A 15686-nucleotide genomic window follows, 5' to 3' on the forward strand; every position below is an offset into this window, starting at 1 on the left:
CAGGGTGCTACAAATTCGCGGTACGAGCATTGGTATCTCGGAAATCGTAATAGATACGAACATGGTTAAATTTGGTGCAAAGTTGCGCCTTGGGCTATTCACCAAGTTGCCATCAAAAAAGTTTTAAAAATTTCAAGGATTGCTGAGTTTTTTGGAAAAACTGGATTTTTTTGAAAATCAATTTTATTTTTTCCTGTCGTTACTTTTTAGAGTATCAAAAAACTAATTGCACATTCTCATAGCCAATTTATTAGGGCTATCTGATAATATTTTCGATTTTCAAATTAGCTGATAATTTGTGAGATACAGAGGCCAACTTAATTTTTTTTAGGTACGGACCTATTATTTATTTTTGTATTCTTTATACGGAGTATAAAGGCCAGCGATGTTCCCGAACCTGTTGCATTACTTGACGTCATTTGTGAAAGTGAAATCAACACATCTCAGCCTTTACAATAAAGAGTACAAAATGCATTCGGAAGTATAAGAAGATGTGTTCAAAGAGCTATAAATAAAATTGAATGAAAAATAAATTTGTGCAATAGGGAGGGTCGTAACCTTTTCGAACATTTACTATGTAGATTATGTAGAGACTATGTAGAGCATTAGAAACTAGTTTGCAGAAGTTCATTTACTCATAATAACTACGATTGCAAATATTATGCAAAGATCGTACATTAAGATTTCAAATTCACAATAAAAAAAAGTTAAAATAATATCTTTAAATCTGCTGATCTGGATATTATTTATTTGAATCTTTCAATTTACTCAATTTTCCCTGTTCAATGTTAATTAGCGCTAATCAGTATAGTTGTGATGAATATAATCAGATTAAATAATTAAAAAAAACTCGGGGGTCGGACTTGAAATTATTTTAAATAATAATTAAATAGTTTTGTTGTTGTTAAGGCACCCAAAACAAAAAAAAAAGTATAAAGTGTGACATACCATTGTACCCAGGAGACCGAGTTCTTTCAAAACCTGAAATAAAAAATACAGGTCCGTATTTAAAAAAAAATAAGTTGGCCTCTGTATCTCATAAATTATCAGCTAATTTGAAAATCTAAAAATACTATCAGATAGCCCTAATAAAGTGGTTATGAGAATATTAAATTAGTTTTTTGATTTTCTAAAAAGTAACGACAGGAAAAAATAAAATCGATTAATCCGTTTTTTCCAAAAAACTCAGCAATCCTTGAAATTTTTAAAACTTTTTTGATGGCCTCTTGGTAAACATCCCAAGGTGCAACTTTGCCCCAATTTAACCATCTTCGTATCTATTACGGTTTCCGAGATACCAATGCTTGTACCTCGAATTTGTAGCACCCTGTATATGTATAGGTTTGTATAGATTTATAAAAACTGTTTTCAAAACATAACTTGTCGAACATGTTAGATGCGTATATTACAGTGCCTTACAATTTTTTAATAAACTTCTAAATCAGTCAATTGTAAAAAAACTATCTGTCAAATTGTTTACGGCCAATGATAGAATTTAAAGAGTATATATAATTTTTATAGTCGAAACACCTAATAATAATAAAAGTCTGCTTTGATGCTCTTCGACTACCTATTCTACATGGAATTAATGAACGTAAAGAAAAAGAAACAATGAATATCAACAAACACGTCATTTCGAGGTTATTTTTAATGTTGAACTTACAACCAGGCTTTCGCTCGTCCTCGCTGGCGATGGAGCCGCAATTTCGAGCGACGTTTAAAAAATTTCTTTTAATAAAAATTTCTCTCCATTAGAAAAGCTAGATGTCAGTCTTGTGGTGCGTCGTTATCTGAGGCACTGCTTCTCGCCGTACACTCCGTAGCCAATCCTCCACCGTTTCTATAACAAAATGAGAATGTTTATTTTAAAGTTTAATAAGCCAGGAACTACTGTAGATTTGAATTTGATTGAATTTTCACACTAAAAATTTTAGACTAAAATTTTGCAGTAGCGTGAACATATTCTACCGTGTCGCAAGATAAAATCCGCATCATAATATGGAACTTTTTTATTTATTGACTTGGTTAGGTTTTAAGAAAGAAAATTGGTGAAATTTGGCTTCAATGTCACTCAATTATTATAGGGAAGCAAATCAATTATTCATATTTTGCATCACATTTTCTCTCATTTTTACAACTAAATTTAGTTTCCTCTAAAAACTATTAACAAATTCAATAACTTTAATTGAACATATACCGTGCTGGCAACTGTTACTCTTGGGTCGGTATTTACATGTGTGGAAGTAAATCACATAGGGATCTTAAGTCGGAGTGAGAGAAATGCGACGAAGTGCTGTTGCGGCGTTGCCGGTACGCCTTTCCCTATTATCAAGTAAAGTAAAATCACGATCGCAAACCGCTTATTTTTAAGACTTTTTTCCGAAAAGATAACTAGATAAAATCATTAGAAATGTTTCTCTTTAAGGTGTCATTTTTAAGGTGTATAACCAGAAAACGTCAGTAATCGCGATAACTTAAAAACTCAACTTTTTAACACATAACACGCCATAACTCAAGAAACACTTTAGATATTGAAACTTTTTTTTATTTTGATAGAATCTTTTACAATGTGTTTACATAAGAAAAATTCAATAAGGTTGTTTTTTTTTCATTCAAAAATTGTAAACAACCCATCCATTTACTTTTAGAGCATAGAAATTTTCAGCAATCGTGTATTTTTTATTGATAAAGATTTTCACTTACTGTCTACGAAGAAAATACAGCAGAAATATTAAGAAAGTTTTTGAAAAAACTACAATCAATTATTTCTAATAGATTTCGAGATATCGATTTTTCAATTCAGAGTTCTAATAGCCCGACCACTGTCGAAAACCAACTCAATTCCACTTATTTTTACCAAAAATGCAAGTGTTTCTAGCTTGCGCTTAAAGTTTTTGAAGCTATAGAAAAAATTACAACGACTCGTTAATAAATAAACAAATAAAGTATCACGAGACGTAATTAAATCGTGAAGCTGAACGCATGATGTACACCTTTCCCTAGAACTTTAAGTACTGACAGAGGTAAGAGGTACTGATTGGGTCGACTGGTCAACTGCGACAAATCTGCTATATCCCCTTCCACGTCTCTTAGCTATGTGCACAGTTTCTCGATTATTTCATACGTTTGGTTTGGTTTGGTGCAACGTGTTTAGTGTTCTCTCTTTGTTCAGTACATTATAAACGCATTGTACTCTTCTTCCATACGGAAATCTCGACCCAAGACTAACCTTTGCCAGCCCTTAGTATGACCACTAGATAAATATATTACTATCAAACGGACTATTATCAATTATTTTTTCTGTGTCGGCTGCTATTGGATAAATTACTAAATTTTATTTTTTATCTAGATGGCTGAAAATTTATACACTTATTGTAATTAATACACTTATGGTATTTGTTTATACAGGGTGGCCCATCGAAAACGTTCCGCAAGGCATAACTGCCAGGGTAATTTTTTTTCAGAAAATTCAAATACACGTCAATTTTGTTTGTGAGGGGACATCTTTTGCCCCAAAAAATGATTTGGTTTGGTTTGGTTTGGTGTAAAATCTTCAACTCTCTAAGCAGGGGTGTCATCCCCCATTTTTTTTTAAATGGGAAGGGGGGGTCAAGTGGTACCGCAATGAAAAGGGCTTTCTATTCTCTATACTTTTCGGCTTAGTTTTTGAAAATCGGTCGAGTCATTGAGGAAATATGAAGGACTGAAATTTGAAAAGTTTATTTAAACATTTTATCAGAGTAAATGATAAAGATAAATTCCTTCGACGCCCAATTTGCTGTTTTTTCTTATTATTTCTAGATGTTTACGCATTTTTTCACTTGCCCCAAGGTTGAACGAACAAGTGCAGTAGTTGCTAGAAAGCTGTTCTGTGACTTATGCGTTGAAGTTCTTCTCAATATCGTTAATCTTTTTAACAATTATGGTGTACTCACTTGCAGAAAAAGTAGAAATAATCGAACTTTATTTTAAAAATAATGAATATGGCAATCGGGTTGCGCAGATATTCAATGAACGCCATCCTGACCAACACCATTATGACAAAATTGTTCGCGAGTTAGAAGCAAAATTTCGCGAAACTGGTTCCGTTTTGAATAAAAAGAGGCAGAGGGAAAATCCTGTAGTAAATGAAGCTACGGAGGTATTGGTATTGGGCCAAGTTGCCATGGATAGTACGCTGAGTACAAGAAACTTAGCTAATGAGACCGGCGTGAATCGTACAAGTGTCCAAAGGATATTAAAAAAGCACAAGTTCCACACGTACAAAATTCAGTTGGTACAAGAACTCAACGAAGACGTTGGTTGATTGGCAGTTTCACAAAATTGCAGTGAAACTATGAGTGAACGAGTGGCGAATGATAATAATTTCCTATTTAATGTGTGTTTTTCGGATGAATGTACTTTCTTTTTGAACAGTTAATCGGCACATGCGAGAGGTAGCCGACGCTCTATATAGAGTATGGCACTGTAAGAATCGGCAGAACTGTCGGTACTGGGCTGAGGACAACCCCAGGGTTTTTCACGCGGTGCACACACAAAACCCTCAGAAATTGGACGTGTGGGCTGGTATTTTTGGAAATTCTATTGTGGGTCAGTTCAACGATATTGAGAAGAACTTCAACGCACAAGTCACAGAACAGATATCTGCAACTACCGTACCTGATCGTTCAACCTTGTGGCAAGTGAAAAAATGGGTAAACATCTAGAAATAATAAGAAAAAACCTCAAATTGGTCGAAGAAATTTATCCAGACTGGGACTAGTTTTATAGGTAACGTGAAAATACTTCAGACCACTTTACTAATTATTAATTTGAACTTAAATTAATTACACGTTGTAGAATATTATAACGGTATATTTTTTTCCTAATTCTTTTATAATACTAATTGTTGCACTGGATTAAATTTCAAAATCTAATTTCTCTATATTGTTTTTAATCTATATTTTTATTTGATTAGAATAGTCTAGTTTTATATGTAGATTTATCAGTTATTAGTTACAAATATTGTATATTTTCACTAAAAAAATATACGGATGACAATGGTGACATACATACATACATACTGCCATTACTCGCTGACGAGTATTTGACACGCATCAGAAGATGGTCACGCAAGGCGTTTTCTTTCATGAGCTTTTCTGTGACTGAAAAGCCCGATACGTGATGTTATCTGCCTACCGCACTCCGGACATTCAAAAATCTCATTGCTTTGTTGCCTCTTTACTTTTTTTACAATTACCTTTTTATTTTTACAACTAAATTTAGTTTCCTTTAAAAACTATTAACAATTCAATAACTTTAATTGAACATATAGGACCAATAGATAAATATTTGACTATCAAACGAACTATTATCAATTATTTTAAAGTGACGAGAATCGGCTGCTATTGGATAAAAATTAGGAAATTTTATTTTTTATCTAGATGGCTGAAAATTCTCTTTTTCAAATAGTTTTGTTCAAAATGCGGCCAACAAACCGTTTTTAGCCACTGATACTTTTAAATGTCAAATTTGACAGATACCCAATAATAACAGCGTAAATTCTATTATGTCACCTTTAATTTATTTTAAGGCAAACACTAACGCCAAAGTCAAATTTGAGCTAAATCAATAGATAAATAAAAATCCAATATGATGTAGACTTTATCTGTGACACTGTATATTCGAGGTGCGCAAAGATTGAACTACTCGTTCATTTGAACGAGTATTAAAAATGAATCGTGAGATTCGATTCACTGCCTTAGAATACGGTTCGTTCAATTGAATCGTAGTCAGCACGGATCCATAACATATGAACAATGAGCCGTTAAAAAGAGTCGTGAGAATTGGTTCATTGCTTGCAATACGGTTCGTTCAATTAATTGAATCGTGGCCAGCACGGATCCATAACATATGAACAATGAGCCGTAAAAAGAGTTGTGAGAATTGGTTCATTGCTTGCAATACGGTTCGTTCAATTAATTGAATCGTGGCCAGCTCCATAAGATTTGAACGATGAGCCGTAAAAAGGAATCGTGAGAATTGAATCGGATCAAAATGCTATCGTTCGTTTCTACGGCGCGGCGCTGCGGAGATATAGGCATAGAGTCAGGCACCAATATTTAGACTTAACAAAAGCCCTTAACAAATATCATGGGCATAAAATGCAAACTATAAGAAAGTTATTTACAAGAAAAAAAACTTATTTATACTGTGCTTAGTACGGGAGTATCTGTAAGGTATTTAATTTTCACGTTAATATTTCTGTTAAAATAATACCGTATGATCGAAAAAAAATGGCGTCCAGTTGGCTGGGAAATGACGATCGATGACATTTCCCATATAAATTTACATATAAAATGACAGCGATCTTCATTTCCCAGCCAACTTGACGCCGTTTTTTCTCGATCATACGGTATTAACACTATAAACCATTAAATGTTGGACTAAAAGACAGAGGAAATCGTGTTTTTATGCAACTCCAATGTTTTTTTTGCGATCATGCGGTATTATATACTATTTATTATGATTATTAAATCGGAATTAAAATATGGCTCCAAAAATATTAAATTGGTATTAAGAAGTCTTTAATAAATAGTATGTATTTATGAATTGGATTGATAATTTAATATTATTGGTAAAATAATCAATCCAATTACGCCAGTGTCATAAAATGTTGAAAAACAAATGAAAGAACCGTATATTTCTTTTTCTGGCCCTTTAAGTAATTATCCGACAAAATTATCGCCGGTAGTGGTTTGGTTTGAGTTACCAGTTACGATTCTTATTTTTATGAAACGTAAATTGTGCATGTGGTTCGTTCAAATAAACGAATCGTAGGAGTCGATTCGATATGAGAAGTTGAATCGTGTGATTCGACTTACTAAAAAGAATATTAATGCCCATCACGACTGTATATCGCCCCTAAGTCATAGAAATTAAGGAGGCCATGACAGTTTTAGCAGCGTCATTCCTTCGACGACCAATTTGCTGTTTTTTCTTATTATTTTTAGATGTTTACGCATTTTTTCACTTGCCACAAGGTTGAACGAACAAGTTCATTGACATTACCAAAAGTAGCTAATGTTCGTGAAAACTGTAAGGTTTTATCTTTCCTAATAAGATCACCCTCAATTAATTATTGAGGTAGGTACTTAATCATTGAAAATATCATATGATCGAATAAAAACGGCGTCAGCGATGGCTATGAAATGAAGATCGATGCCATTTTCCATATAATTTTACATACAAAATGGCAGCGATTTTCATTTCATAGCCATCGCTGACGCCGTTTTTATTCGATCATACGGTATTATTTATAAATAATAATTATCGGAATCAATCTATTTACGAAATGCCATAATGATGTCAACAATCTTTTTCATCTGATTTTCAAGTGAAAGCGAGAGTTCAATAATATATTTGATATCAATTTAACTTTTAGTTACGTAATCGGGGGCGTGATTGGTAAATTCATTGTTGCCAAACATGGACGGCGCCGGTCTGACTAACTGGAATTTAAATTTCCCGCTGGGGATTAGGCCACATTTATTTATTTATTTCCTGACATTGTCATTAATTTTGACACTTTAGTTTTGTATTACGAGTTTTTGGTTTAAATTAGTGATGGGATAACTCGAGCGAAAATTCGCACGAATACTCGATTATTGAAATAACCGACATCGCTCGATTATGAACGAGCTATGCAAGTGACAAGTACCAAGCGACGAACGCAAGCGATCCTAGAATGAAACAAATTGAAATCCGATTTTAATGTGACAAACTCGATAAAAAGCCGAGCGAACTTTCTACATACATTGCAGGTAGCAAATTTATACGACGCCGTATATATATTTATCCGTTGCGTATCTGAGGAACAACATTTTACGACCTACATCGACAATACTTTGAAAAAAAACTAAATCAAGCGATCAAGCGAAACGCTCGCCGCTTGCTACTTGCTATTCATCACTGCGCATGCAACTTACTGCTTGGCGCTTGGCGTTAACGAGTACTTACAACAAGCGACGGGTAAAAAACCGTACTTTTAAATACGAGTGATATTTCGCTCGAGCGATCACTCGGTTATTGCAATCGCTTGAAACTCGAGTACTCGATTATTGAAATTAATCGGTTTTTCCCATCACTAGTTTAAATAAATAGTGTGTGATACTTTAAGCTTAAAAATGTTTGCTAGCAGACCTTGCAGTCGAACATTGTTCTTTTTAGAACCTCTTTTAGTGCGAAGCGGGTACAAGATAGCTTAATAGACGTAAAAAACTCATCGCAACTTTATTAGAATATTTTCAAAGGGAAAGCGGTAGTAGACCCTTTATGTCCCTTAAGTGCTGTTAAGAAGGTGAGTTTTTTATGTAAATAATAACTGTTTATATATTTATAATGTTCATAATTAATTAATATTTTGATTAAAAGGAAATTTTACCTATTTTTAGTTGGCAATGCTGCCTGATATGAACTATACAGGGACCGGCAACAGTGCTTCGGGAATCTGTAGGTCATAGAATAAAAAAATTGGGAATTTTGTTTAGGTACAAACCTAAAGTATGTACTAGGATGTATTTCAGGAAAATATTTTAACTTCTACTGGGTGGCTCAAAAAAGTGTGAGTGTATGGGATTAATCTTTTTTAAATGGAACACCCTGTATATTATTGCATTTTTGGCTGACTTTCAGATCACTTTACATAATCCTAAGATGTGAGTAAATATATTTCGATAGTTTCAGAGATATTAATAAATAAATTAAAAAAATGCATTTTTCAGCCATTCTTAAAAAAAATATTAAAAATACAAGAACTGTCCTAAAGTCAAAACTGTATTAGGTATTTACTTTAGATGGTCTGACCTTACTTTGCTATAAATATCATAATCTTAAATCACACAGGATGTTCAAAATTCTACGCCAAACTTGCTAAAATATAAAATAATTTTTCTTCGTTTTTTTAAATGGAACAATGGTATATTATTTTTTTTATTAATTGGAGAATTAAAACAGGAACATTTTTGTATTTAGAGTATTTAAATTTTTTTTAACGGTTTCGTAGATATTAGCGGTTTTATATTTCATATGGCTTTTTCCACAGTAAATTTTTATCAAAGCCACCCACACTAATTTTTCTTTCGTATTTTACCGTTGAAAGAGCCATATGAAATAATACCGCGAGTATCTGCGAAACCGTTAAAATTTTGAAATACTCTAAATACAAAAATTTTAATTTTTAATTTTCCATCTAATAAAAAATGATATCCAGGGTGTTCCATTTAAAAAATCAAGAAAAAATATTTTATATTTTAGAAAGTTTGGCGTAGAATCTGAACACCCTGTACGATTTAAGATTACGATATTTATAGCAAAGTAAGTACAGATCATCTAAGGTAAATACCGAAGATAGTTTTTATTTCAGGACAGTTCTTGTATTTTAATAATTTCTTTAGAAAGGCTGAATTTTTTTTTATTTATTTATTAATATCTCTGAAACTATCGAAATATATTTACTCAGATCTTAGGATTATGTAAAGTGATCTGAAAGGAAGCCAAAAATGCAATAATATACAGGGTGTTCCATTTAAAAAATATTAAACGGATCCACTCACACTTTTTTGAGCCATCCTGTAGAAGATAAAATATTTTCTTGAAATACATCCCAGTACATACTTTAGGAATGCACTTAAACAAAATTCCCAAGTTTCTTTTATTCTAGGAGCTACAGATGGTCGACGCACTATTGCCGGACCCTGTATATGACGTAACGATCGTTCATCGTTAAACAAACTATATTTCTAAGATAGTTGGTAGAAAAATCAGTTTACCTTTCGGGAAGGATTTCACGAAAACGCACCAGCATTTCCGGCTTGAGATTTTCCGGTTTGGCTAGTTCTTGTTTCAAATAGATACGAGGATGCTTCCTTTCGGGAGTGCCATCTTCCTGACTCTGCTTCCGTTCCGTCGTAGCGTCCTCGTTGGAATCGTTCGACAGTTCGATGGTGTGCACATCCGAGTTCGGTTGGTGCTGGTGATGATGGTTGTTGCTCTTGTTTATTGGGTGTGGCGACGATCGATGTTTATCGTCTTGGTTGTTGGCTGGAAGAAAATCGAAAGTTATGAATGTTTCTAAAAGAATTATTACAGAATTAAAACTAGATACATAAACGTATAATTATGTGACAAAAATTAGTTAGATGAAATCAAATGCTCAAAATGCTTCCTTTCCTGTTCACTGCACAAAATCACTCTCTGTTCAAAATATCTTTTCGTGTTAAATTCGAAAAACAGCCACAATAATTTCTCTCATGTTGTTGACTATAATAGTTGGTCGAGTTTTGTAAATACCATCTTTAACATACCCACATAAAAAAAGTCGAGACTAGATAAATATGTGAGCATTTGGACATTCTATTAATTGTTGAATGCACACTGCAGTCACCAACTAGAAGAACCAATAGAATCGAATCAGTTCTCTCTGATGTAAGATAAATTTCCATTTTCGGCAAATTTCTGATATTTTTTTTGTTTTAACTGACACAAAGTGATAACTAGTTGTTAAAGTTGAACTAATGTGTGTCAGACATATCACAGCCCGCTAGATTTTATCAAATAATAAAAATCTAATGACACTATATCATAAAAATAAATATATCTAGAAAAATCGAGAGAAAAATCTTTGTTTGGTTGGAAACCTTAGTGGTATTTTGTAGAGACCTGAATTTCCGACTGAATATCGGAATAATATACTGGGTGTTCCATTTAAAGTAAAACAGTAACTTGCTTTTAAAGGTGGCCAATTTTCAATATTAATTTTGTCTCGCCCTATATAACTTTTTGGTTAAGTTTTAATTTGATTTAAAGTACAATAGTTATTTTAACTACTTATTAGGCTATACCGGGAAAATTACAGTTTATGTAGTTTTTATTGAAATTTAAAAAGTATTCTTTTATTTTTTGACAATGTTAAATATGTCAATAACCTTGCATTTTAATCATATACTTTTCTAATGAAACTCACCTTTATTTTTCTCCGAGAATCCGAAAATCAATTAATATATAGGGTGTTCCATTACAAAAAACACAACTTTAATGTGTAACTTTTTTTGGGGACACACTGTATAAGTCTCTATCTTTAAGAAATGTTCTAAGTTAGGCTACATATGCTCACAAAATTTCATTTCAATAGAAACTGTCGTCCTTGGAGCTTCCGCGTCGTATCAGAGGCGCCACCCTGTATATTATTACTATTATTGAAGAAATGTATTGTTATTGAAGTACCTGTTGAGAAGTTCAGAGGACTAGAACCTTTTCTATAAGACTCGTCCTCCGAACTATTAGTTTCCGAAACGTCTGGTTTGGTTAGTGGTGTCAACCGACTATTCCTGCACAGCTGATCTAGTAGTGCCCTATTCGACATTTTCTCAGGAGTGATGTTTTTCCCTTCCTTTAAACATTTGCTGTCTGATGATTGGACGCCTGATTCCAGACTGGATCGTATGATTCCGTCCAAAAACGATCTGAAAAAGAGAAAATACAGTTTTTTTATTAATAATTAAATATTTATTCATATTAATATATTAGATTTTCAGTAATAATTCTTGTATTTAATCTTTAAAATTTCGTATTTGTATAATATTTTAATAAGCACATTATCTTTGCTTTATTTGACACGCACTGGAATTCGATATTATGGTTCTCTAATTTCGATTATTTTTAGTACTAGAATATTTTGTTGAAATGAACATTTCGATTATTTCTATTCGCATATCCCCTTCTATAAAACTATTGTTTGTAATTATGAGCAGTTCGGTACCTCCGCATCTGTCTAATATCACGCAATTTCCAAGCGACAGCGCAGTGAAAAGTTTGCTTTTCTATCAGCGGCAGTGTTGTTTTGTAACTGTATAGAGATGGACAAAAACTCGTGAAATAATGTTTGTTCATACCAAACGGGCTCAATTTGTTTGTTATATTTTTTATCATTTAATTGAATAAATTAGAGTAGTGTCTCCTTAGCAGATCATTTCCCTTGCAAAAGGGCGGTCCTTCGAAATCACGAAACAACTGTATTGGTAAAAAATAAGAAAATATTAAACAACAGGAAATTAATTTAACTTCCAATTTAACAGTCAACAAAGTGAGAACAGATTTGACCTGATGTTGCCAAAAAGTAGTGTGCTAAACGACGTGTTCTTTTAATAAATAAACCCAATCAAAATATTGGTCATAACCGAGAAGAATACGAGTCGCAAGTCTTCATAAGATAAAAATACTACAATTTATTTATAAATGCGGCTCTTTACTAGTAGTACTTCTTTGTTGTAGTGATAAAAATGTCTAAAGGGAAATTAAAACAACTTTCGTTGCACGCATAGGTTGCACATCATCAGACACATACGTCGTCTTATGGAGTTTGCTGGTGGTCGTATTATTATGCGCAACCAAAGTTATTTTAATTTCCCTATATTAAAATATTAAAGTGGAATGTTGTACTGATAAAATAAAATAATATAATTTGTTTTACGCAAAGACTTGTTAATCGTATTCTATTCAGTTATGATTAATAGTCATACTGGATTTAGTTTTAAGTAACAAGAAAATAGTTTAGAACAATTTATTAAGTATTAATTTGGACTTAAATTAATACACTTTGTTTAATATATTTATATTATTTTTGCTAATTATTTAACACTAATTGTAGCGTTGTATTAAATTTCAAAAAAAAAGTTTTTTTTAAATTTCTCTCGATATTGACTTTTTATCTATTTTTTAATAGATTATCTTGATCTTTGAAATTAGAATAGTCCAGTTTTATAGATTTTTATATATTAGTTACACAAATATTGTCAATTTTCACTAACAAAATATAATAGACCCAGTATCCATGACAAGCATGATCTTTAAGGATGACAATATGATTATTGGATATATTATACGAATTCAAAATTACTAATATAAGCAAATTAATGTAATAATATTGTTGTAATAGGGGTTATTAATTTTCAATTATATTTATTCCACATTTTTACCCGTTGAGTAAACCTGCTTCAAAAATTCTGTTTCCTTTGAGGGCCATTAAATCTATACTATACAGGGTGTTTCAAAACAAATGCGAAAAACTTCAGGGGGCGATTCCTTGCTTAAAATAAAGGATAGTTTGCTTCATAAACGTTGGGCCAAAAGTCAACCATTAGGGAGATATCGCGGTACAAAGATGGCGGAAAAATAATGTTTTTATTTTTTATCTTGAAAACGAAAAGAGATCGACTAATGAAATTTTATGGGAGCATTACTGTTATGAAAACACACTTTCTGGTAATTTTTTCACTTTTTTAAAATGAGTAGAAGGGGTTGAAATAAACTACCCCTATCATTCTTGTTAACGATCTTTAAAGAAAAATCTTATCAAACACATGCAAAAAAAATTAATTTGGATAGCTTGGTTTGTTTAGAAACTTTTTTATCTCTTATGTTTCTTTGACAAAACTCGCCGATTTGAAATTAAAAAATAAAATGTAAAGCATTACATGTCAGGATAAAACACATTTTTAGATAAAGAATCTAGTGATAATAACGATAACAATAAGAATCTAGATAATAACGTATTGCAGTAGAGTAATGTCAATAAAATAATATTAGAAACATCCCCTAAAAAGTGACAGCGACCGACTAGATTTTATCCTAAAAAAATTAGAGCAGCCCACTAGATTCTCTATTTAAAAATGTTTTTTGTCCTGACATGTAATGCTTTACATTTTATTTTTTAATTTCAAATCGGCGAGTTTTATCAAAAAAACATAAGAGATAAAAAAGTTTCTAAACAAACTAAACTATCCAAATTAATTTTTATTATTTTTTTTGCATGTGTTTGATAAGCTTTTTTTTAAATTTCGTTAACAAGAATGATAGGGGTAGTTTATTTCAACCCCTTGCACTCATTTTAAAAAAGTGAAAAAATTACCAGAAAGTATGTTTTCATAACAGTAATGCTTCCATAAAATTTCATTAGTCTATCGTTTTTCGTTTTCAAGGTAAAAAATAAAAACATTATTTTTCCGCCATCTTTGTACCGCGATATATCCCTAATGGTTGACTTTTGACCCAACGTTTATAAAGCAAACTACCCTTTATTTTGAACAAGGAATCGCCCCCTGAAGTTTTTCGCATTTGTTTTGAAACGCCCTGTATAATATCCTTGTTTATATATTCTTAAATATATAAAATCCCTAAGTGACTCATTGATTAATCACGATCCTGCTCAAACCACTCAACGTAAGAAGCTCAATTTTGGCATACAGGTTGATTTTAGGGTGTAGAGGTTCGATAAGAAGGGATTTTTCGAAATTCCAGTTCCAATGGGGTGAAACCACCCCTCAAATATTACAATACTTTTTATTCAAAAAACGGTCGTTTCCGAAAAAACGCTTAAACACGTATATTTTATTTTGTTTTTTACATATTTTAAGATTTTTTAAAAATGTATACAGGGTGTTTCGAAAAATCTGGTGATTGATTAATCACGATCCTGCTTAAAGCGCTTGACGTAAAAAGGTGATTTTTCGAAAACGGATTGATTTTGGGTGTAGATGTTCGATAAGAAGGGATTTTTCGAAACTCGCATTCTAAGGGGGTGATACAACCCCTCAAATATTAGAATTTTTTTTATTTAAAAACCGGTGAGATTTTCGGAAAAACTATTAAACACGTATATTTTATTTTGCTGTTTTACATATTTTAAGATTTTTTTAAAAATTTATACAGGGTGTTTCATAAAATGGGACCATTGAGTAATCACGATTTAAATAAAATTGGTCGTTCAAAACCGTTCAAAACAGAGATATCAACATTTTAAAGTAAAAATATTTGACCTTCCCCCACCACTTTATTTTTTAAAATAGATAAAAAAAACTTCAGATGTAGAAAAGTGCGTGATTGGTTAAAGAATACAGTGCTTAATTTTTATTAATCCTTAAATAAAGGAAATTAACAGACAATTGTCTACGCCCTCTAGCGGCCAGCTTTAGAACTTAATTAATTTCCAGCTATTTATTTTGTCCAATTTATCTCTATGTAAGTCTTAAGTTATATATTTAATAGTTCCCGAGCTAGTCTACGTTCCCTATTACCTGCATGACAGTAAGTTTTGATAATATTTACATTTATCTGAGAAAAATTGAAATATAATTAAAACTTACCCATTTGATCCAGATCCGTCTAATAGCGATTCCGCCATCTGTCTAGTACTTTTAGCTAACGCTGCGGTACTTCCCTGAGGCGACGGCGTGCCCAACGTCCTAGAAGTCTCCTCCTGGAGTTTCTGTATCATTTGGGAGGCGAATATTTCTGGATTGGTGGTAAGAAAAGGTGATGCGGGAGTTCTGGCAGCCGCGGCGGCTGCTACATATTCGATGGGATTAGGGGGGAAACCCGGATGGGGCCAGAAGGAGAAGGGGTGGGGGTAACTGCCCAAACCGGCTGCTGCCGCCGCCGCCGGTGTAAGCCCGGCGGCTGTCGCTTCGAAAATGGGCAGTTTGATACCGTTAGGAGACGTGGGAGGGAATTTTTGTTGAGTGGGTTTGATGGCGTTTTGTTTTAGCTTCTCCTGTAAAAAATAATTTGTATTATACTAAATGCTGGTATTTCTGATGCTTGGAATTCTGGTTGTTTATACAGGTTGAGTCTTAAATAAGTGTAAATATTTT

General features: G+C 32.6%; 1 protein-coding gene across 7 annotated transcripts in view; it reads right to left on the minus strand.

Moving 5' to 3' along the window:
* Positions 1-1294: 1294 nt before the first annotated feature.
* LOC115877651 (mushroom body large-type Kenyon cell-specific protein 1) overlaps positions 1295-15686 on the minus strand; it is a 117156-nt gene continuing 102764 nt past the window's right edge. For all 7 annotated transcript variants that reach the window (XM_030893904.1, XM_030893901.1, XM_030893902.1 and 4 more), the window contains exons 9-12: positions 15180-15586; positions 11263-11501; positions 9810-10080; positions 1295-1840 (exon numbers count right to left, since the gene is read on the minus strand). In XM_030893904.1, the coding sequence (XP_030749764.1) occupies positions 1768-1840; positions 9810-10080; positions 11263-11501; positions 15180-15586 (990 nt within the window). In that variant the 3' untranslated portion in view covers positions 1295-1767. The remainder of the gene's footprint in view (positions 1841-9809; positions 10081-11262; positions 11502-15179; positions 15587-15686) is intronic.

The sequence above is a fragment of the Sitophilus oryzae genome, unplaced genomic scaffold (genome assembly GCF_002938485.1).
Source record: "Sitophilus oryzae breed Bouriz unplaced genomic scaffold, Soryzae_2.0 scaffold_1496_pilon_pilon, whole genome shotgun sequence".
NCBI lineage: Eukaryota > Metazoa > Arthropoda > Insecta > Coleoptera > Curculionidae > Sitophilus > Sitophilus oryzae.